The sequence below is a fragment of the Dysidea avara genome, chromosome 14 (assembly GCF_963678975.1).
Source record: "Dysidea avara chromosome 14, odDysAvar1.4, whole genome shotgun sequence".
Taxonomy (NCBI): Eukaryota; Metazoa; Porifera; class Demospongiae; order Dictyoceratida; family Dysideidae; genus Dysidea; species Dysidea avara.
This window is the reverse complement of record NC_089285.1, coordinates 10,681,547-10,706,575: the sequence shown is the minus strand read 5'-3', so window position 1 is coordinate 10,706,575 and position 25,029 is coordinate 10,681,547. Positions and strand designations below refer to the sequence as shown.

Here is a 25,029-nt window from a genome sequence, read left to right as displayed (position 1 = left end):
TTGCCAACTGATGATTGTACCGATGGAACTATCAATGCGATATTTGCCCACCACACTGCCTGCCAGAGGGACAGAGGAAAGAATTATTGGCTTCACTAATTCAAATGGTTAATAGCACTTTGGCTGATTCACAGGTACATGATTTGTCACAACTGATATTATCATATCATGATGTATTCTCCCTGCAGGAACAGGAATGTGGTGAAGTAGATGGCATCTCCCATGTTATCAACACAGACAACCATCCACCCATCAATCAGCTTCCTCGACGTGTCTCTTTTGCTCAACGTAAGGAAATGTCTAAGCTAGTTAATGAAATGTTACAGAACAATGTTATAGACGATTCATCCAGCCCAAGGTCCAGTCCTGTAGTAATAGTCAAGAAGAATGGTCAGCTTCATTTCTGTGTAGACTATAGACGCCTGAATGCCATCACCACTTACAACAAAGCAACCTCAAACCTCTAATTTAGTACTAATAGATGATATCCTTTATTTTGTTGATTTACAGTCATCCCGGTTACGTGTGGTTGTCCCTACAGGTATGAGAACACAACTAATGGAAGAAGCACACAGTGGTGCCTTCTCAGGACACTTTGCGGCTCAAGGACTGTTCTGTAAGTTAGTAAAACAATACTGGTGGAAAGGTATGTACACAGACATTTACCATTATTGCCGTAGTTGTCTTACTTGTGCTTCATATAGTGGATCTTGCCACAAGGCACATGCTCCACTGCAACCACTTCCAGTCGGGGCACCATTTGAACGTGTTGGTATTGACATCATGGAGATGCCTCAAACATGTGAGGGAAATCGCTATGTGTTGGTAATTATGGACTACCTCACGAAATGGGTGGAAGCTTTCCCCATGTAGAATCAAAGTAGTGAAACCATTGCCAAACTATTAATTGATCATGTCATCTGCCGCCATGGAGTCCCCAATCAACTTCTGTCAGACAGAGGAACTAATCTCTTATCTGACCTATTATGGATATCTGTCACTTAACAGGTATGAAAAGATTAACACAACAGCCTACCATCCCCAGACTGATGGTCTGGTGGAGAACTTCAATAGAACACTAAGAGTAATGCTGGCCAAACACTCCAAGCAATTTGGGATAAACACCTGCAGCATTTGTTGTTTTCGTATAGGACCAAACCCCATGATTCCACTGGTGAATCACCATTCTACCTGTTGTATGGCCGGGATGCTCGGTTGCCTACCGAGTCAACTCTACATTCCTTACCACCTTTACATATGTTAGATGTTGGAGATTACCGCACTGAATTGGTGATAGGTCTTTCAACCGCATGGGACATGGCACGCAAATCTATTGAAAAAGTCCAGTCCAAACAAAAATTTCAATATGATAAAAAGGCCAAAGTCCCATCATACAAGATTAGTGACAGAGTTATGGTATACATACCTCATGAGGCTACAGGAAAAGACAGAAAACTGGCTCTGCCATACCATGGTCCTTACCGTATCATTGATATTCGCACTAACTGCCTGCTTCTGAGATCTGTTGATAAACCTGATGAACAACCGATTCTCGTCAACATGGACCATGTGTCCCCATGTCCACAGGAGGTACCTGATCAGTCCTGGCTTGGGCCATCCACACATCAGAAGCGTCACCAACGCATCTATTCCCCTACTACTATGATTCAAGCTCAACCTGCAGATCATCACTACGGCACCAGAACACGGACTAAGTATAATGCACGAGGACATGTGCCCTAGTGAGAGGGGGGAATTGTGACATAAACCCATTCAAGCACACATTATTATTATTGTACACACGCGTCATAAGTAGAGTCACGTGATCTTGTAGTTTTTGTGCATGGCAGACAGTATTTTGTATCCATTTGATCTGTCAATAGGGGAGTTTAGTATAAGCGTCTAGGAATGCAATTAGCGTTAATTGCATATTGCGCAACCACTGGATGCTCTGGATGCCCATAAAAATGTGTTGAAGCCATTGGGAAAACGATGATAACCGACAATAAAACCTCCGTTGCTTACAAAGTATACGGTATGTTCCAATTTTCTGTACATAGATAGGAACTACGTTGATTTCCCTTTCGTTTCGTGGTTGCCTGCTGTTAATAGGATAAAAGGTTATCGAGTTATGGAGCCGTAAAGTTAAAGATTTTACAATATAACGCTTTCCAAGGCTGATACTTCTGAGTTTCTACTGGAAAACCACTCAGAACTGATTGGCAAAGCTTGGTAATAGATAATTTCATTGATTCCATGGATTATGAACGCTACAATCGACCAGACGGGCCGACAAGCAAACATGAAGTTTAGCGCGCTTGTAAACACTATCCAGGTGATCCTAATGCTTGTTCTTGTGTTGTTCTTCAATCAAAACATAGAAACAAGCATCTGCTTGCTTTCCTCGAAATCAGAACACTTTTTCGCCAGGCGTTTTCAACTTCAGAAGCTTGTAACTAGCTAACCACATACCTATGACGAGCAGACAACCACCAAAACGCGTAGAAATCAATGTAGTTTCAGGAGCTGTTTACAAGACTAGTGTATCTCCTTTTGTTTCCGGATAACAAAGGTTTTAGTGTCCGTGGTCATCCGTTTCCCAATGGTTTCTGTACATTTTTATGGCTAACCACAGCATCCAGTGGTTGCGCAACAGCAATTAACAGACCAATTAAAATATTTCCGCTTATGCTAAACTCCTCTATTGTGTTTGTCTTCTCTACAACGTTGACCGCGGGGTTACATGTGCATAATCTGTTATATTATAATGTGTATAATCTGTTATATTACTAGTATTTAATTTAAAAATGAAGTAGGGATCTATGCAACAAGAAACAGTGAAATAAGAGATGACTGATGGTGTTACAGCATAGCTCAGTGGGAAAGTCCCTACTTTGGCATATTAGCTATTATTATTTTGTTCAATGCCAAAGTAGGGACTTTCCCACTGAGCTATGCTGTAACACCATCATTCATCTCTTGTTTCACAACTTTTTGTTGCATAAATACCTACTTCATTTTTAAATTAACATTTTAAAAAGAATACTAGTTTTAGTTTTTTGTTGTGGCATAGCTAGCTACAATGTAGTCCACTTGTATTTCTCACATCTGTAGGTATGGGAAGGCAGATACCATCACTTTTAAACATCTTGCCCATTTGCTCAGTGAGAAGTATATTCTGTGCAGGCTTCACTGTAGTTTGAGGTTCTCCTTGTTGCGCTCTTCAATAATGTGTATCAGTGGATTGCATTCTAGATCCAAGCGTCCCTGTGTGCCTCCAGCTGTCGACCTTGCTGTTGCTGAGGGGCATCTGTCTCCTTTAGAGCAATAATGTTTTTGCATTGTGCATACTTCTTTTTCTTATACAAATATGTCTATCAGAACAATGTAACTTATAACTGTTCTATCATACATGATTGCATGTATTAGAGTGACTGTTGTATTAGAGTATATCTCGAGTCAGCCAAGGGGTGAGCAGCTAGCTAGACCAATAAGGAGTGAGGTGATCTTGTTTAGTGTTAAGAAAATAGCTAGATTGTTAAGAGGCATGGTCTCTGTACTATTTCACTATTAGTCCACCTAGATCTTTAATTGATGGGTGTGGCTGCGAACCTATCGCAAACGGGATTGCAAACTTGCAGATATCTAGCTAGTATATATATCTGTTATGGTAGCGCCAGGACTGAAGTGCTTCTGAAATCCAGCTCTGAAATAATTCTGTGGCGTCTAAATATGTTGCTGAAAGAAAGTATTGATACAGAAAATTAATGCCTCCATATGATTTCGTTGGATATAGAGAAAACAAGCAGCCTGATTGAAGATAAAGGAGAAAACAAGGCGCAGAGGGCCTACACTCGTCAGAACCCCAAAAGGCACATCCCACTGGTGAGTTTGTTATTGTGGTGTAAAATGGTGGCTGTGCGCTGCTTCATTTAGCCTCTAGCCTTGCGACTGCGGTTAGTGAGGCAGGCAGTAAGTGAGGCAGTGAGTCTAAAATTTGAGTTTTAGCGATTTTTTAAAATTCTATATCCGGCCACCTGTAAGTGTTTTGTTATATTTTATATATTATATGGACTAGTACTATTCCGTAAAAGTGATTTTCGTCGTGTAAAATGTCTCTAGGATGATTTTAAAAGGTGGAATTTTGGGCGGCGAGCGAAATTTTCATCAGAATTCCTACTTCAAATGATACAACCGTGGCTACCGTGTGATAATGTGCATAATCTGTTATAATTATTATGTGCATAATCTGTTATATTACAATGTGTATAATGTGTACAATGTATATAGGTGATACACATTTACTGCTCTACTGCTTTGTAGTGAAAATACAGCCACGGTAACGGCTGAATCATAATTGCTATTGTATGGTAGCTGTTGTACAACTGATTTGTACCAACAGCAATTGATAATTAAAGTGGCTCTATTCTTATGTATACTAGTATATTAAAAATTTTGAATTTAAAAATGAAGTAGGGATCCAAGCGATAAAAAGTAGTGAAACAAGAGATGAACAATGGTAGTTATTACAGCATAGTTCAGTGGGAAATCCCTACTTTGGCAATGAACACAAAATAATTGTTATACCATGCCAAAGTAGGGATTTCCCACTGAGCTATGCTGTAATAACTACCATTGTTCATCTCTTGTTTCACTACTTTTTATCGCTTGGATCCCTACTTCATTTTTAAATTCAAAATTTTTAATATACTAGTTTGTTTAGTTTTTTGTTAAAGCATACAGCTAGCTATAAACGTGTGACTGTTCTATTAGGGTGACTGCTGTATTAGAGTATCTCGAGCCAGCTTGCAAAAGCTGTGTGCTTGTCCAAAAGGGCTCGAAAAAGGGTGTGTTCATCGTGGTTTTGACCACACACCTTCAAGTTAGTAGGCTGATTCAAGATACTCTAGTCTAATAATCGATCGAAACCACAATGAACACACCCTTTTTCCGAGCCCTTTTGGACAAGCACACAGCTAGCGTAAAAGGGGTGTGGTCTCGATCCATAGATCGATATACGTAGAATAAAGAATGGGCGTGATCTTGTGGCCTATCGTGGAGTACTGGTACCTCCATAGCTACAGTAGCGTATTCTAAGCACCTTAAATAATTTTGTGGCGTCTATTATGCTGCTTAAAGAAAGTGTTGATATGGAAAATTAACGCCTCAATATGGTTTTGTTGGATGAAGAAGAAGACAAGCAGCCTGATTGAAGATAAAAGAAAAGACAAGGCGCACAGGGCGTACACTCGTCGGAACCCCAAAGGCACATCCCACCGGTGAGCTTGTTGTTGTAGCGTAAAATGGTGACCGTGCGCTGCTTCGTTTGGGCTCTAGGCTTGCGAATGTGGTCAGTGAGTGAGGCAGTGAGGCAGTTGTACTAAATTTGGAGATTTTGGCAATTTTTTAAAATTTTATATCCGGCCACCTGTAAGTGTTTTGTTGTATTTAATGCTGTTTTATGTATTATATGGACTAGTACTATTCCGTAAAGGTGGCTTTCGTCTCGTAAGATATCTCTAGGATGATTTTTAAAGGCGGAAAATTTGGCGGCGCGCGAAACATTCACCACGATCCCTACTTAAATGGTACAACCGTACCGTTTGATATATATATATATTTTCCAGTAATAGTTATACCACGGGCATGAATGTTTTGTGGCCTAAGGGCACGTGTGTATATACAGGCAAAGCACAAGTGCTTGTGATATAATTAATACGTTCTACTTTAGCATGCAGACTTACCTAATTGGCAAAACCTTTAGTTGTTATGCCCTTCTCTTATATAGGGAACCAAGTAAGCTGTGATTGTGGGATTGAATTTTGCCAAACAAGCTGTGATTGTGGGATTTAATTTTAATAGATCAAACAGTAGTTTGATTTTACTTTTGCTAAAAATAGTAATTTTAAGAGACTAGTATTTATTATGTTTCTTTATTACTACAATTACAAAAGTAAAAAAAAAACAAGCTACTGTTGATGTATCAAAATTGAATCCCACAATCACAGTTTTTTTTGGCAAAATTCAATCCCACAATCACAGCTTGCTTGATTTCCTATATAAGAGAAGAGGATAACAGTATAACATCAAAGAAATCTGGATATAGTGTGCACTCCTATTAGGTGTGCAATGTCTCGTGTTAACAAGATGTATGTAATGGTGGCAGTGCGTATATCTCATTAAGGCAGTGTGTAACAAGATATACGTATTGGTAGCAATGCGTATAATTATCTCGTTAACATTTTGAGTCAGTGCAATATGTGATATATATGCACTGGCTTTCCTTTGATCTAAGGTGTGAAAGTGGTACATGTAGTAGTTGTAACATGGACACGAGTGTGTGCCCGAGTGCGAGTGCATATATTTCAGGCAAATCACAAGTGTCCATATTACAACTAATATATTCCACTTGGGTGACTCACCTTCAAGTGTGGGGAAACTGCAGGAATGCTTTGCAAGTGTATTTATATGGGACCATGTGAATTTCGATTGTGGATAATGTCGTAAGAGCAACAAGGCGCTGCTGAGAGGTCCAACATAAGTGTATCAACACAAGCATGCAGATCATTTCAATTGTGGGTACGCAATTAAACACAGGAAACCCAAATGCGAGCTGAACAGCTAATGTTGAAGCTTTAGTGCACTACAATGTACTTACTATACTAGCCATCAATAAACTAAAGCAGTTAATATGTTTACAGCACTATAATGGCCTAGTCAATAAGTACCATGCCCAGTCACTACGCGTGTGTGACATCGCGCCAGGTGTCAAAATAACAATATAAAGACAATTCAAGTGCACTACTAAAGTACTTACTTTACTTCTTCATTCAGTAAAACAACGAACTATCTTCTTCCCCAAGTCCATGATCTATGCTTTGGCTCACTTTACAAAACTAAAACCCACTTTCGATCCTGTGAAATATCACTATAAAAATTATTAAAGCAGAGGAGATCACACAATTTCATCAAAGAAATCAGATGATTTCTGAGAAAGCCTGGAATGAATTAATGAGAATAGGAGGTAGTATATACAAATTATATCCTACTAGGGGTGATAATAACTTGTATTTACTACTTCCATTTCTCGTTAATGCATTCCTGAGCACTGATAGCAGTGCTATTATACCACTTATACACCTTCTCTTTCCTTTGAAGTGAGGTGTAAAAGTGGTATATATTTTGTTATGGCATGTTTGTTCACCAGACTTGTGTGAGGCTTATGCATATAGTGAGTCACTATGTTCTCCATGAAGCAGTCAGTAGACACTGTGTTCACCACAAAGGAGTAGTCATTGTATTCATCACGAAGCAGTAGCTCACTGCGTTTACCACGAAGCAGTGTCCCTGTATTCATCACGAAGCAGCGAGAGGTCAGTCATGCTCAGAAATTTTGTACAAGTCCTTAGAAATTAATTTCAAAATTTGAAATTTTGGTCTGAATTTTGAAAATTTTAGTACACAAATCTTTAATTAGCATGCCCCCCACTAGTTGTATAATGCTGTAAAACTGATCGGAAGGCTTTGGAAAGCTTGGAAGTATAGCATATGTATAGTACGTTATCCTGCCAATGTACTCACTATCATCTGCATCATAGCTAGTCTTCTGGGCACCATATATGGGTCAGGTGCTGAGAGACTAACATAGCTAGCTGAGCCATTTAATACCCCATCCTTATCCTCTTTCATACAGTAGGCAATGGCTCTTTCAGTTAATCTGCATGAGCCATTAATGTATGTGGCTGGATATTTGACCATACATACATTCAAACAGTAGTTAAGTGAGTTGCATGGTGATGGTAACTATGTAAATCCATTTTAAAAAATAATAATAATACAAAATTGTATATACACACACAAGTACAATAAACAAAAGTTAAAGCTCAATCAGTAAATCAGTTAGTTAAACGTGACTCTACCCTAACCAGATCCATTGGAGGTGGAGTTCTGTCAAAGTGACCGGATGATGACTGAGCACCACGGATACAGGCAATAGCAGAGCACAGCAAAGAAAAGGAAAGACAGCAATGGAGCCAGTGTAGAGTAACCAAGTAACTATCCCCCACTTATTGGACAAAAGAGAAGTCAGACGTTTGTAAAAGATAGTGGCTTCATGAGCCAGACCTCCAGTAGTGGAAAAAACCAAGAGAGAGAGAATAAGGAGTGTTCAACTTCTTGGATATGTTGGCTGGCCATAAGCATGCCATTTGATATTCTCATGCTTTTTATAGGCAGCAGACAGTGATGAGCACTTATTTGAAGCAGCATAAGGATTGAAAACTCTGACATTGACAAAGCATTTCTCTGATTGACCACCCCAAAACCATTCATCGTAACATCCAGATGAGCACCATCTTGAGTATTCGAAGTAGAGAGGGAGTACTCATCTGGATTTGAGACAGGTTGCAGCTCAGGTTCAACAATGACTTGAGAACAAACTTCACTCAATAGAGAAGCAGTAAGGTCCCTGATATCATTGTGTCTCAAAGAAGGTAGTCAACCCTTTGGACATGACAGCACGTGCTCTACAGAAAGAGAGGAACCAAGGGAAGGAGCCCTAAGAGGAGACCAACTGTAACACAAGGCAAGAGCATCTTGAAAGGCAGATTTATGCAAGGCAAATCCGTACTCCTGCAGAAGAAGGGCAGTTAACCAACTATAGGCCCCCTTAACTGAAGCTAAGTCAACAGCACACTGTAATTATGGCTCAAAATTCTCACGCAAAGACAAAGACAGAGAAGAATATCTCTCAGCCTTTGACTTGCGAATCAAAGATTTCTGGGAGGAAGAAACCTCGGCAAAAGAAGGAGATGGAGTACAAATGAAATCGCAGTGGGGCTCACAGATGTTACGGGAAGCAGTAAACTCACTGTCACAGAAAGAGGATGGTTTTGGTAAGCCAAGACCACCCCATCGAGCAGGAAGACAGAAAAGCTTACGTATTGAGTCAGATGGAGGTGAGCGACCAGTGATCATAGGAATGAAAACCTGGCGAATGATGTTGTCAAGTGGCTGAAGACAGGAGGAAATTCCAGGGACAGTACAACAAAGAAATAGCCACCGACTAGAAAGTCCATGTGTGAAGGCACAATAGGCAGCATCTGGTTGAGCTTCAGCAATCTTAGACAACTTCTTCAGTCCAATCTATAAGTTACTGAAACTCTTTTAAAATATATTTCTATGAGTGTATTAGATAAAAAAGCTTGTACTGATGGTAAGTTTCAAAAAAAATTTTCTTTATATAGCAGGCCTGCACTAAGGTGCTTCACAGGCTATGTACAAAATATATAACTAAACATAACAGACTGCATGATTGGGATGCATGGGTAGAAAATCCTTAAAGCTATAACAATAGCAGATACTGTTGCTTTAAATGCTAGCTAGAGCCAATAGCTAATACTTGCATTTTATTGCCTTTGTTCAGGTGCAAACTGTACTTTCTTTATTATAAAACAATTAATATCTTCTCAGCATCAACCTATACTCTTTCAATGCCAGTTAAACAGGTTAAGTTGGAGCACAAGATTAAATGCTGCTGCCACATGGCCACTCCAAAAACCACGTCAGAACGACAGGATCAAGGAGTTTATAGGCACCAACATAATATTGGTATGAAGTCAGAAATGAGGACTGTAGCTAGTTTGTGTCAGTCCTCCCAAAATGATTAATTGATGTGAAATTGGCTGGTGCTTTAGCGTCACCCAATTCTTTGAGGGGCTGTGGAAGCTTAAATCATATTGTCATGACTAATGCAGTCTGGCACATGGGATACTAACTATCAGTATCCAGGAATATCAAAGAAACCCTTGGCCCAGTATGCATACAGTACAATAGCCCATACACCCTATTTCTAGTTAAGGTTCCCTTGCCGAAGTAGAGCATCACCGCCATGTAGCTCGCTACAACTGAAGCACCAGGTGAGTCTGGCAACCCAGCCAACTGGGTATGAAACATGGACAAAAGGTGTCATGTAGCATTCATTATATTATCAGCTGCTTGTTTTCTTGCTAAGTAGTAGATACTGTATACGAATGAAAATGTGGATTAATCAGTGCTGACATCATGACATACGAACTTACATATTTACGGGAGAGGGGAGGGGCACTTCCATTGCAGACATATATTTTATTTATTTATTTATACACGGGGTCGAATAGTACCAGATTCCTTGCCTCACGCTAAGGTATTCGGCGATTAAGTTATTAATGTTCCTAGTAAACTACACGTGTATGGTGCATGTTCACCTGGATGTAAGGATTCAGGGTTTCTGGAATACTCGTCGTTAGCAGTGCTAACTCTGCAGCAGAGATAAACATAGCACTTACCTTGCCACCGACTTCTGTACTTGTGTGAATATATATGCCTAAAATAGTATAAGATGTAGAGAAGGCATCTTGCATTCTTTCTGCCTTTTTGGCAATTCACACAAACCTTTAGACACCACGTATAGAAGATTAATATTTCACTATAGTCACCACAAAGGAATCATTCACCAATTCTCAGCATATTCACAGGAACAGAAACTGTACTGTTATGGCCAGCCTCTCCACAGTAAAAGGTGTTATTGTCAGCTACATGTAGTGTTATAGCTAAGTAGCCAACACAGCTGGGTCATGCTATCTGACCAAATAATTCTATATGCTCTGTCATCTGTTTAAATTCATAGAAATACAGAGCTAGTATTATTTGGGGTAAGCAATGTAATGTTGTCTTTGTTGTGGATTTTAGGTTGCAGTTGTGAAGAATGTTATTTCATGTGTGGTTTTCATCATAGGCAGTGGAGACGGGGGCATATCCCCCTCACTTTTATGGGACGCTGCTTGCAAGAAAAGATCGAGATACTCTAATAGAACAGTCAGGATCTGGATACTCTAATAGAGCAGTCACAGTATTCAGAGAAGCAGTACTTAGCTACATATGTGTAGTTATAAATAAGGAGATATAATTGATGGAGAGCAGGTATTGTTAGCAGGCGGTGACCTTTTTTTTGGTCTTCAACTTACAGCTGGCCTGGCCCCCTCACTCTTTGTCCTGCTCCACCGCCCCTGGTTTTCATAATGAAAATAAAAATGTCGTATAGGTACAATCCAAGGGAAAGTACCACAGAGTGCCATGAAACACCACTGTGTAAGTACCATTTATAATAGGAGTACCTCAAGCCCACTATTTCCGTCTAACAAATAAGTTTTGTAACTACATTATTTGTAATCAAAACGTTTTGTCAGATTATAAGGAATACCATGACCAAAATTTTATATCACTGATCATTTCACTCCAGATTAGTATAATCTGATGAACTGGTACAAGCTTGAGAACTATACTGTATCTTTTCTTCCTTAACTAGGCTATTAAAAGCTAGCTGTATGCATTACATCTCAACAGCTGGTGGTGCAGAAACAACCGTCCTGCCCACAAATACTTGATTCTCATAGGTAAACTCATTCCTGAATGTAAACTTAGATCAATCACTGGTACTCTATAGCTGTTGTACATTTAATATACTAATAATGCCATGAACAGATGGATTTAGTTAGCATCTCCTGAGATTAGAACTTACAAAATACATCTTTCAATTAAGTTGGTAGGGTATTTCAACTCTGTATATTGCATCTAAATCAACATTAAAGCCTTCCCTGAAGAATGCAAAAATATTTAAAATGTTGAATAGCTCCTGTAATTATTTACACTCTCCTGTGTACATAAATGGCATGTACATGTACAATACACTACTCTGGTCTTGCACACTATATATGTACTACTGGGTAGTAAATATCAGACTTCAGTTCTAAGCAAAGAAATTACTTACTTGCACAAGTCTTAGCACTGATGAGCTCTTCAGAAGATAACATTCTGCAACTTTCAAATCTCTAGAAAATTATATACATGTAGAAAACACATGCATATCAATCAGTACCTATAGTAGCGTGTCATGTAGCCAAGAAAGCTGAAACACCACACCAGTGTGCTGTTATGCCCATGTTCTAATCATCAAGTGGCACAATTTTGTATTGCAATTAACCCTGAATGGTCTCATAAAAATTTGAACAAAATTTGATTAATTGTCTCATGAATTCTATCAAAGTACAAGTACAAGAATAAATTAGGAATTTTAAATCTGATTAGGGATCAAAGAAGTGAAACAAGGGAGGTCACCCCTTTAATGACTAAAAGAGGGATTAAATGTTCAATAGTATATTGTCAGGTGTAGCTGACTTCCCTTGTTTCACTGCTTTTATTTCTTTGATCCCTAATTGAACTTGAAGTTTCTAATTTTAATTGTACTTGTTTGTTTACTTTTTATATGATTGGTGAACCCACGCTTTAGAAGAAAGATTAACACTACGCTTATTTTTTGAATGAACGCAAGCCCCAACTATCAATTACTGAAATACGGTACTGCTCAAGCTCAATGTCGCACTTGCTCGCACACACAACTTTGCTTGAGATTTAAAAAAAAACTAATTAAGGGGCATGGCAACTGTTTCGCTCACAAGACAATGTGGCAGTTGTTTCGTTCATGAGAATCACAAGTGAAATAGTTGCCATGCCCCTTAATTACTGATTTTATTAATCTTGAGCGAAGTTGCATGTGCGAGCAAGTGCGACATTGCGCTTGAGCAGTACTGTAACAAAGTGGCCATGTTTTCAGCTATGTTCAGTCCATTACACTGCGTTACAAACAAAGAACACTATGAGAAGAACCTCTGCAGTCAATTCGGTCACAATGGAGAAACTCCATTTTTTACCTACGGAAGCCATTACTACCAGCACTGTTAGAAAAAAATAAATGGGACACAAAGGAGGGCACAGATAAGACCATGAAGCATGTATTGTACATACTGCAATATGCCAAAAGGCACCCGTCAGGTTGAAGTAATATCAAACAGTGAGTCTGTATCCTTAGCCGTTATCAAGTTACGCTTACATCTAAAGGCATCAGTCAGTCAGTCAGGCAGTCAGTCGGTCAGTCAGTAGAAAACTGCACTGACATAAAGGTATTGTGAGGCTGGTTTTAGGGTGATATTTGTTGGCCAGAAAGCCCAAACATTCCAATATACAGTACTATCATAATTCACCTTGATTTTTTTCCTTTTTAACAAATACAAAAATTCATAAGTACATAATTTAAATTTGGCATCCATAAAGGGAGCATAAAAGCAGGTTTAAGAGCACAATTTGGTAGGAATCTGTTAGATTAGTACTGGTATAACAACCAAATACCTATTTGTTACCAAGCCTACAGGGTAAAGAATGCCTGTAAGTTGAAAAGCAGTCTGTAGACATATCAAAACATTCCATTGAGATTTGTAAAGTCAAAATGGCTAAAATGGCAAAATCAAATTTACAGCCAGTGATCATTTTATCAGCAATATTGTACATCGCCAGTGTCCTTTGTTTGTTTTCTTCCCTTAGATCATGAAATGGACTATTTAAACTCTGATTCTTTAAAAGGTCTCAGGATGGATGGATCACTTTTTCAATTTCTCCAATACAAACTCCATACATTTTACATCATTCTGTATTTTCAATAATTGCAAGCACTAGACACAATCAAATATCATGAAACTTGATATCATTCAACTCCTTATGAATTGCTCTATCTGATTCCGCCCAAACAATATTCATAATCACCATAGTAACAGCATTATGCTGCTATTTAATTAGAATGCGAAATTCGTGATTTGCTCTCCAATGGATTTTGTATTGCGTAAGCTGCTACTTACCATCGTTTGTTGTAAATTTGCAACCTGTAAACACTTTAGCTTCAATTAAATTTTGTTATCATCGGAAAGAGGAGTGTTATTCGTGTGCAGTGGTGGCCGAACAATTTTGACACTGCTTTCAGAACCAGTAACTTAAAACTAGTTTACCTCCATAGGCTGCTGTACACTGATTTTACACATAATAATATTTTATGGAAAATTGTAATGTATGGGTTAATTTGACATGAGTTTTGATATGATATGGGTTCAAAGTATGTTAAATATCAGCATATGAGTAACGGAGTTGTACACCATTTCCAAGTTAGCTAAATTACAATAAAGGTACGTGTATTGAGCAAAAGAAAGCTGAAGGTTGGTTCTGTCCCTGTTGAGCAGAAAACTCTGATGTGTGAGGTTGTTTCAGTCCTTCTTGCATGCATAATGTACTAAATGAATCAGCATCAGCAGTGTTTAATTTTTGCAGAAATTTTGGTATCAATAATAAAATTAATGTAGAGAATTTGTGTCTTGAAGAGTTGATGTGGTGGAAGCACAAAATCGTACAATACTCCAGAGATTTTCAATTGCATGACTAAGATTGATGCCTGCGACTTGACAGGTCTTGAAGTGACACGACCTTTAGTTAGCGGTTATGTGGTGACGTACGTATATTGAATGTTTATATAAGGCCACTCCAAATAAATTCTCTGTTTCCCGTTCTGGACTCAAGCATATTTGCATGCGGGCGGGCGGTCCATTTCCATTATTTCATTATAAGATTGGCAGCTTTTCAAGCCATTATTTTCCTGGTACAACCATAAAAAGCTGCATAAAAGCATGCTTAAGAGCTTGATCCTTCTTTTTTAAGTTGCAAAAATAACACAAGCGTGAAGTGTGGGCCAACTTGATAGCACTGCTGACACCGTTTCGAGATGGCTTTTACTGAGCCTGTCAGTATGCAAGAATAACCGGAAAATAACGGAAGAATACGGAATAATGGAAGTTTTAGAGCTGACAGTAACCAGATGCGGGAGGCGGACGGGAAACAGAGAATTTATTTGGAGTGGCCTAAGTATTCTTCCATTATTTTCCCGTTATTCTTGCATACTGACAGGCTCAGTAAAAGCATCTTGAAACAGTGTAAGCTCACGTGTCAGCAGTGTCATCAAGCCGGCACAAACTTCACATTTGTTAATTTTGCAACTTAAAAAGGAAGGAACGAACTAAGTATTCTTTTATGCAGCTTTTTATGGTTGTGCCAGACAAATAATGGCTTGAAAAGCTGCCAATCTTATAGTGAAATGGACAGCCCGCCCGCAAGCAAATACGCCTGAGTCCAGGACGGGAAACAGAGAATTTATTTGGAGTGGCCTAATGTCCAACGAAGTGCACAGTACATCCGACAAACTCACTCACATGTAAGAGTACCTCTCCGTCCGATAGAAAATCGTTACGACGTTAATTTCCAAAGTCAGTCATTTAAACTATGCATGGTTCCGCCCCTCAGTTGTTACCACAAGTCACGCGCGTTTGTACAGTTGATTGCACGTGCGTTTGAACATTGCGTACGGTAAAAATCGTTCCGTGTCGTTCACAGGTGTAACTTGCTATTCTTAGTGCTGTTGGCGTGACTGTGAGATCTTGTAGTACGTGCAATCGTCTGTAGCACCGGTAGCCATATTTTTTAGGGCGTGGCATTCCGAAAAATCACGTGCGCACAATAAGACGTCATTTTGAGGTCAAAAACGTACCAAACGAAGTGTCCCTTACAGTGAATATCCCGAGTGTCTCATAATAACTGTCAAAGCATATAAGCAGGGCACAGTTTATCGTCACCACCCGCATGGGTATTTAGGCAATAAATTCATAATTATTTCTCACGTGATAATCACGTTTACGTAATGTCTTTGTGGGAGAAGGGGGACTGTATAGCGAGCTGCATAGCCCCTGTGAAAGAGAGCCCCTCTAAAATTATCTGTAGCTGTCATCCATTCCTACCTCGATTCTAGTCTGGCGTAGCGCGAGGGTCTGGTGACAGCCGCATTCAGTACCTGTGCCAGCCTTACGGAAAACTGGTGCGTCCAATCAGATCGCTTAGTGACCAATTAACAACATTCTATGACGTTATTCCGATTTGGCCACTGATTATGGCGAGCTTCTTATGTATTTTCTACAACCAGCACAAATGTAAGGGTTTGTAGAGGAAATAGACATCATTCAAGTACAAGTACAGTAGATGTCGCGCTCTGTTACCGGAAATTGTCCAAGTGTTTCGCGCGTATTTTCAAATTTAATTGCATTCCATCTGCACAGGTACTGAATGCGGCTGTCACCAGACCCTCGCGTTACGCGCGCGGGTCGGCTACGCCAGACTACCTCGATTCTTCCCTACCTCAACCATTTATTTGTGCAGGCACGTGGGGAGGCACCCTTGTGCAGGCATAGCCTTTTGGTGCCACCCCTTCCTCTTTGGATAAATCAGATATTTCGTTAAGCTTATGCAGTGAAAGGTTTAGCTCATCAATAGAATTTTGATCATCAATATACAGTCTATAGTATGCACCCACAAATAATTTGCTACCATTACCTACAACAATCTGCATCCATAGGCGGCGGAAAGGGGGGGGGATAGGGGGCTAAAGCCCCCCCCCCCCCCCTCAGAATGATATCACACCGAAATTATCTTTCTTGGAGTGGGGCTGAAAACCGTGATAAAGATCGAGATACTCTAATAGAGCAGTCACTCTAATAAAGTAGTCAGTGTGTAGCGAGCTATGAAAGGATTTTTATATAGTTTATCAGCTAGAAATGGTAGTTGGTGAGGTGGAAAGCTCTTGTCAGTTGGTTGCGACCTTTTTTTTTTTTTTTTTTGGTCTCACCTTACCAAACTATAGAAATAAGTCTGGGTCAGCCCAGCCCCCCCCTCATATTAACTACTTCTTCCGCCGCTGTCTGCATCCATAGAAGTTCACATTCAATTTGCAGGTCTGCATCTCATAGGAGGGTATTAGTTTAGAAATAGCTATCATAACACCACCATTACCATTGTAATTCCATTCAGCAGGTAGCTATAACTTCATTATTGCTAACGCTGGCAGAGCCGGAGCCAGGTTTCAGTGCCTACTATACTATAAACTCCTGGAGGTCTGCCTTCTTGTTCATAATAGATTGGAAGTTTATATTAACTACTTGTAACTTATTTATGGTATAGGATTATGTATGCTTTAGTTCGAAGTAATTTGGATTTGGGGTTGTGTTACTACTAAAAACAGGGTACGCATGCAGTTGTTTGTTGTGGCAAAATGTATACTAAATGTTTCAATTAACACTTAAATAATACAAGATACACAATGTGACAATTAAGGTGCCAAGATAAACACAAGACCAACAGAATGCATCAAGGTACCAAAATCAAAATGATCAACAATTGCAGTAAATATCAAGTGCGTAGGCAGGGGGGGTTCGGATGGTTCGGACGAACCCCCCTTTCAGAAACAGATCTTTTTTAAAATTAAAAATCGCACCAAATCTTACAGCTCTGGAGCTCTCCGGTAGCTACTTTCCAACTGGCGCTCCTCTGTACTACTCTTGAGGGCCACATCACATTAATGCTGAACCCTGTAAATCATATCTATTGCGTCACGTGATCAATTGCGCACGTGATGAACGGCTCGGGTGAAATGGCGGGGACTGTTCAGTGGTTGGTTGAGACATATTACAAGCTTAAGGCAGCAGCTGCTAAACTTGAGTGGTCGTGTTATACATGTGTCAGGTTAGCGCGAACTGTGAATTGTTGATGAATATTTACCTGATGAATTGTTTATTTATTACATGTTGTGGTCACGTGATGTCTCGAACATATTGGAGTACAAGCCAAGTTTGAAGTTATTGACCATCAACAGGAGGACCGGCCGAGAATAATGTATATAGTTGGAAAGAAGTATTGCCAACTAAGGGACTCGAGTGTGGAGGGCTTCCATGTGCTAGGAAATTGAAGTTGGCTGTCAGTATGCTATCTGGAAGTGAAGATTAGTTAGTTTTACGATAGATTTATAGTTTCTATAAGCTGCATAAACAGCAGTGTGTAGGCTTTAGCTAGTTAGATGCACAAACACCTTTTAATGTTACTGCCTAAGGGCACATTTTGTGTATGCATTATTTTCGTTTAAACATGGTCTAGGGGAAGCACCCAGGCCTTCCCCTTAAGACATTCCGGCCACTTTAAATCCGAACCCCCTTCAAAATCCTGGCTACGCCCCTGAATATGAAGACCAATTTAGCAGGCAGTACATGTTACCCTTCAATAATGTGATGTACAGTTACGTACTTTCAACCCACTATGTTTGGTTTGTAAATGTAGCTACCTAGTACCTACATGATTCTTTTAAAAAGAAAAAGTATACTACAGTGCTTGTGATTTCATTAGCAATTTATGGAAAATTAGGAATTTTAAGATTGATTATAGGGATCATAGAAGGGAAACAAGAGGGAGGTTGCCTACACATATACTAGCAAACAATCTTCTATACTAAGACTGAATTAGGGATTAAATGTTCACTAGTATATCTATAGGTGACCTTGTTTCCCTACTTTTTTATGATCCCTAATCAACTTTAAGATCGATATCATTCCTAAAACTTGTTTGTTACATTATTATGACTAGACTGGTGAACCTGCTCGTACCCCAGAAAGAATGGCACCAGAGGAATAATGCAGTTTTCACCTGAATGCTCTCCCCAGCTATCAATTACTGGCTTTAAAGTGAAGTGGACATTACACTGCTATGTTCAGCTCATTACACAGCACTACAAATGAAGAATGTAGGAGAAGCACCTCAATCCAGTTGCCATGAAAAATGGGATGATTCACTCACTCCAACTATCAAATCATTACTGACTCAGAAGTGTAGTGGCCATTTAAGCTTCACTTTCAGCCTGTTATACAGCATTACAGACGAAGAACAGTATTAGAAGCACCTCTGCAATCAATCTGGTGGTCACCATAAAATACGGACAATTTCCATTTATATACAAATGTAGAGAAGAAGCCATGCATCACACTACTGTGAATTGACACCTTGGGCTGTCAGCAAAAAGAAATGGGACACAAATGAGAACAAAGGTAAGCCCATGATTCTTGCATTGTACATATTGCAGCGTGCATCTCAACATTGAAGAAATCAAGCCTGTAACCTTAGCTGTTATCAAATTACGCTTGCCTTAAGAAATCAGGTAGTTAGTCAGTTGGTTGAAAATTCCTAAACTCTATTGGCAGCATTTGTATTGCTGTCATATTGGAGGCACTTAACCTTGACCATTCCAAGGTGCCAGGATGGTATTATGAAGCTGGTTTTGGATATTTTTTGGTCAGAAAAACCCAGCTTCCATGATCCCTAATATACATGTAGTACTACTGTACTGTATGATTAAATTCTGCGATAGTTGAAATTAGCTATGTTCTGCTTGAAAACATTGCAGTAGTAACATTTTAGCATTAAAGCTGATAATTATTATTATAGAGCAAAGCACTTTTAGTTGCTTTTGTATTGATAGTATGTGTAGTTATAATATTATGTGCTCAGGTGTTATGCATACTCAGGATTATTTTGAAGGGGGTTCGGATTTAAAGTGGCCGGAATGTCTTAAGGGGAAGGCCTGGGTGCTTCCCCTAGACCATGTTTAAACGAAAATGATGCATACACAAAATGTGCCCTTAGGCAGTAACATTAAAAGGTGTTTGTGCATCTAACTAGCTAAAACCTACACACTGCTGTTTATGCAGCTTATAGAAACTATAAACCTATCGTAAAACTAACTAATCTTCACTTCCAGATAGCATACTGACAGCCAACTTCAATTTCCTAGCACATGGAAGCCCTCCACACTCGAGTCCCTTAGTTGGCAATACTTCTTTCCAACTATATACATTATTCTCGGCCGGTCCTCCTGTTGATGGTCAGTAACTTCAGACTTCGCTTGTACTCCAATATGTTCGAGACATCACGTGACCACAACATGTAATAAATAAACAATTCATCAGGTAAATATTCATCAACAATTCACAGTTCGTGCTAACCTGACACACGTATAACACGACCACTCAAGTTTAGCAGCTGCTGCCTTAAGCTTGTAATATGTCTCAACCAACCACTGAACAGTCCCCGCCATTTCACCCGCGCCATTCATCACGTGCGCAATTGATCACGTGATGCAATAGATATGATTTGCAGGGTTCAGCATTAATGTGATGTGACCCTCAAGAGTAGTACAGAGGAGCGTTAGTTGGAAAGTAGCTACCGGAGAGCTCCAGAGCTGTAAGATTTGGTGTGATTTTAATTTTTAAAAAAAACTGCTTCTGAAAGGGGGGTTCGTCCGAACCCCCCCTGCCTACGCCCTAGATACTACAATATAATTATTTAGTTTTAGTTGTAAACAAGCAACAAGTTTTATAATTGTAGGTGGTACATAGCTAAGTATTTTTAGTTTTAGTTAATTGTATTCATGGTAAGTACTTTTAGTTTCAGTTATTTGCAAACATTAGGTAATATTTGTGACCTGATTTGGGAAATTAGTCTTAATGTCACATTTGATACCCCAAATATATATTTCTGACTAAAAAAAGTGATTTCAAGTTATCATTAAGGTTTACAGTGATTACAATCATTCGTCAATTCTATGAAATAGTCCAGCAAGTGCATAACTGTCTCTTAATGGTGACACGGTGAATTACATAGCTCTAATAGTTTCATGTGTGACATTAAGACTGATTTTCCAAAACCTGGTCACATTTTTAGTTTTAGTATAAGTTTCAATGTAACTGTTAGTTTTAGTCTTGAAAAATCATAAAAACCACTTCAGTCCGTTTTAGTTTTAGTTTCAGATAACTAAAGCAAAAGCCCCAACTAATTAGTTTTAGTTACTAGTTTTAGTTACCTAAAACTACACTAATTGTATAACTTCTGTCTTCAATTATTATCATTGTATTTGTAATTTTTTTTAAATGTCAGTAAAATGTCTCAAAGTCTAGCTGGTTTTGGCATATAGCAAAACAAAATGGTATATTAAAACAATCAAGCTGTAAACAAGAGGTGAAACACGGTAGAGCAGACATAGCATAAAAGTTGTTGCATGGCTATTAAGGGTTTATCCAGGGGATTCATCCACCCACCATGCATGGCCTTGCAGCCACTGAGACATGTAATATTTACTAAAACAATTCTATGATCATAATGCTAATCATAAGTAACACTCTTTCATATTATTATTATTTGCATACTTTGTCAATATGAACTAAATTCCTGCATTGCATGCCAATCAGATTCCAATGCTACCCAGCCTATCACCTTATAGTAGCTAAGCATTAATGAAATTTCCTAAGATAATAATAGGCAGTACTAGCTACCACTAGGCAGAGGAGTTCTTGGAGGAAAATAGTTATGAGGTCTGCTTTAGGACTGAGTCAATTTACCTTCATATATTATTATTCTTAATAATATAATTGCAAATAAATCACCCTAGATCTAGAGCTGTGGCACAATGTGACTGCATCAAAAATGATTATACTATTGGCTGTTTAATAGCAAGTAGTTTAACATACAGGGAGTATATTATAGCTTTAAGGTAATGTTTCTTCCTGCGGAGTATGTTATTAGTAGATGATGATTCACATTTACTTATTCAATAGTGCAAACCTAAACTATCACCTCCAACATATCACATACATCAGAGTCTTTCAGAGAGAAATGTGTAATATGTGCACAGTGTTACAGGTGTATTTATTAACTCATGATCAGCCTTTACTGGGTTTACAAAATACATGATATGTGCATAAGAGCTGTTATGCTACTGTGTACATGTGCTTCTTTGTGCAAGCCAGACAATAACATTGTCCGCTCTTTCCCTGATGTAAATCAGGACTCTCAGCTAAAAATCTGGGCCAGCCATCCACCATGGTTTATTTCTGGATCAGTACCTGTATCTAGATATTCTGGCAATACAGGAAGTAGATATAAATTCATCAACTTTCTAGAATGTTCCAGCTAAAGAACATTTTTGTTCTAAGTTCTAACCATTTCACAGTAACCACAATAACATGAATCAATGCATTGGGAATGAAGCATTAAAGATTAAAGTAGCATGTATGGTGATATCTTTTGCATGAACCTTATTCCATTATCATGCAAACCTAATGATGTGAACATGCCGGTTAACTAAACAGCCAAATTATTTCCAGCATGCATGCATACCAATTCTAGTGTTTTTCATTGATTGTTTTAATCTTTAAAAAAAATTCTTTCTATATGTGACCTGATTTTGGAAAATCAGTCTTAATGTCACATTTGAAATATATAGAAATCCACATTTATATTAATTGTCACCACTAGAGCACGTATGCACCTGATAATATTTCACAGAATTTCTTGTAATTTAGGATACTGACTACTAATCACTGTAAAGCTGAGTAGAAGTTTGTACTGCCTTATTTTAATCATACATATTTCAGTTGTGATTTCCAAAACCCAGTTACATATTTGTCTCCACTACCATAAAACACTATTGTATGAAGTGGTACCTGGCATTTGAATAGATGACTGGAACTTCTAGCTAATAACTTTGAATGTAACTGCCTGAATGCATGAGGCACTTAAATTTAATATTCAGATGTAGAAAATGCTCAAGGGGCTAGAGTGAAAGAGGCCATGCATACTAGGTTAGCATAAGCTATCAAATATTTGATTATATAATGATTTAGTTGTTACACTGCAAAATTAATGTTAAATGAGATGCTTGAATTGATTATGTAATTCTAGCAACTTCTCATATACAATTAATGTCTCTTAATGTGTGATTATCAAGTGACACTGATCCCACTTATAGACTTTAATAACATTTTGCAAACAGGTTAGTTGGTTAAAAACATGTGTGTGTATGGATTATCTCAACTACATTAATTATAACGATTCTTAATTAGTACACATTTTTGGGATTCTTACAGATTATGAGCTAGCTATAGTAGCACTAATTCATTTTTATTTTATGTTATCCCACTAGAACCCACATTAAGTGCATGTAAAGCAGAAAGTCTATAAGTCTTGGCACTAAAACTACTGAATGCAGAAAAATTCCCAGATGCAGGGCATGGTGTCTTGTTAGGCACATACTACGGGTGCCATGCAAAACAGTTTGGATTTGGAATTTTCTCTGCACTTAAATACACCTCTTCTCACCCACTTACTCCTTATTAGATACAGATATAAAAGTCCTAGACGTATTGGTGACCTCTAGCAACATACATTTTAGGGCTAAAGGGATCACAACAGTTATATGTGTCATTTAAAGCTAAATGACATGATGTTTAGTCTGCTTGTTGCAAATTTAAAAGTGCGTGAAAGCTGCTAACCAATAAAGCATGCACTTAAATAGTGTTTCTGTATTTACTATGTATAGTAAATACTTCTTGTATAGCAAATGTATTATTTGTTTTGTCTCTTCTTATATTTTCGCACTATTTGCCAAAATTTACTCTCTTTAGTCTAGCTGGTTTACTTTTGTTTCCTATTTGATATTTAAACCAAGCAAGAATCTCAATAGTGTTGTATATCACAATGAATGATGACAAGCATTATATTGTACACAATACATGATACTGTTAAGTAACAAAATGGTACACAATACTTTGGTAATTATAGCACAAAAATAGTACTATATACAAATCTATGTAATTAAGTACACAATGACACTAATTTTGATACAAAACTTACAAACTTTATAAAAAAGTATAGCTGCAATGTATAATATGGAAGATGAAACTGCTAGTAGCTACACATATCTATGATGAAGTGGCAGAAAGAAGCACCAGAACATTGTAACATTTTTCACTGAGCCAAAGAATATTTGTAATATATAGATAATCATGGTTGGGGAAAAATGAAACCAGTATAGCAGTGTTAAACAGCATGACTTTTCACTAATTCAAGCAGCTTCTCATAAAGTAATATATATTCAGCTTCAAGCAAAGCTTCTCCCAGTGCCTTCCATGATGGTTTTGAAGCACTGTTCACCCACTCTGTGAATACTTTCAATGATTTGTCCCTCATTTTGTTACGTATTGTGTATTGATCAATTTCCTCAATCACTCTTTCTTCCAAGTCCAAATTTCTTGCAAGAAATTTCCACTCCCTCACCTCCAGTGATAACTCCCATAGAATAGGACTGGTGTGTGGTACTCTGTGATCAGAGAGACCATCAGCTCTGTTTAGCCACTCTGAAGAGAAGTGATTTATATTATAAGGATCTTGTGTGTAGTTGCTCATATGGTAATGTGGTGAATGAGTCACACCAGTTTCCTTTCTAGTGACATTGTTACTGGGATATGACTGTGGTTGAGTTGGATGCTGAATGAATTCATTTGTGCAATGAGGAGTATGAAACACATATTGTCCTGGTTGCTGTGTTGATGTGTAATTGAAAGAAAAATTCTGTTGTGGTGGATGATGTTGATGACAGAATTGTTGTGGAAAACTTTGGTGGCTTGTTGGATGCATTGCAGTATTTTCTGTACACCTGTAGGTGCATTGCATAGGATTGTGACTTTTGTTTACTGGATTCTCAGTATCTGTGTATTAGTGTATACAGCAGTAACATCATGTGAACTTGTACTAATAGTAACATGGTACAATTATAGTATCAGACTATGAGCACACTATGATTAAGTACATGTATTTTAGCACCTAGTATAATTATATAGTAGATTTAGGACACCCTACCTAAAACCAACCAAGTCAAAATCTATAACAACGGTTTTTGTCAAAAACTTGTTGATAACTGACTGACTGGCAGACAAACAACCTGGCTGATAGATGATGGCTTGAATGGCTTCAGCTAGAGGAACTCAAAATTGCTAGCACTAGTTTGCAACTGGCTGGTGCATGCAGCCTTAGACGTGCCTTTTCATGTACTGTAAATAAGATCTAACCCAAAACAGCTAAGCTGTGAAAAAGGGTGTGGTGAGTAAGATGTGATATCAAAGGTGGTGGCCAAGAAATGGCTGCAATGATTATTATACTGTTACTTAATAGAAATTGATTACCATTTCTTGATGGTATCACATCTTTTTTTCAAAATAGCTTATTTTTGGAAGGTCGCACTTTTTTCACAACTTGATTACATATCATTTCTAGATAGTTCTAAAACATTCTAAGTGGATTGTATTAGAAGTAAAAAACCTGTGCTAAAATATTAAATAGACTATGTATAAGAGTCATGTGATCAATAGAGCAGTTGGCCTTGCTGTGATTTGGTGTCACATATACTGGCTAAACTGCTTA

General features: G+C 38.3%; 2 protein-coding genes across 6 annotated transcripts in view; both read right to left on the bottom strand.

The window, feature by feature from the left end:
* The window catches only part of LOC136244489 (uncharacterized), a 30,467-nt gene extending 15,257 nt beyond the window's left edge, over positions 1-15,210 (bottom strand). For 2 of the 4 annotated variants that reach the window (XM_066036080.1, XM_066036082.1), the window contains exons 1-2: positions 15,120-15,210; positions 11,807-11,867 (exon numbers count right to left, since the gene is read on the bottom strand). In XM_066036080.1, the coding sequence (XP_065892152.1) occupies positions 11,807-11,849 (43 nt within the window). In that variant the 5' untranslated portion in view covers positions 11,850-11,867; positions 15,120-15,210. Of the gene's footprint in view, positions 1-11,806; positions 11,868-15,115 lie in introns of all 4 variants that reach the window. The other 2 variants (XM_066036083.1, XM_066036081.1) reach the window with 2 other exon arrangements.
* An 8,090-nt stretch (positions 15,211-23,300) lies between these two features.
* Positions 23,301-25,029, bottom strand: part of LOC136244743 (uncharacterized) — a 43,527-nt gene continuing 41,798 nt past the window's right edge. For both annotated transcript variants that reach the window (XM_066036307.1, XM_066036308.1), the window contains exon 4: positions 23,301-24,317. In XM_066036307.1, coding sequence (XP_065892379.1) covers positions 23,650-24,317 — 668 coding nt within the window. In that variant the 3' untranslated portion in view covers positions 23,301-23,649. The remainder of the gene's footprint in view (positions 24,318-25,029) is intronic.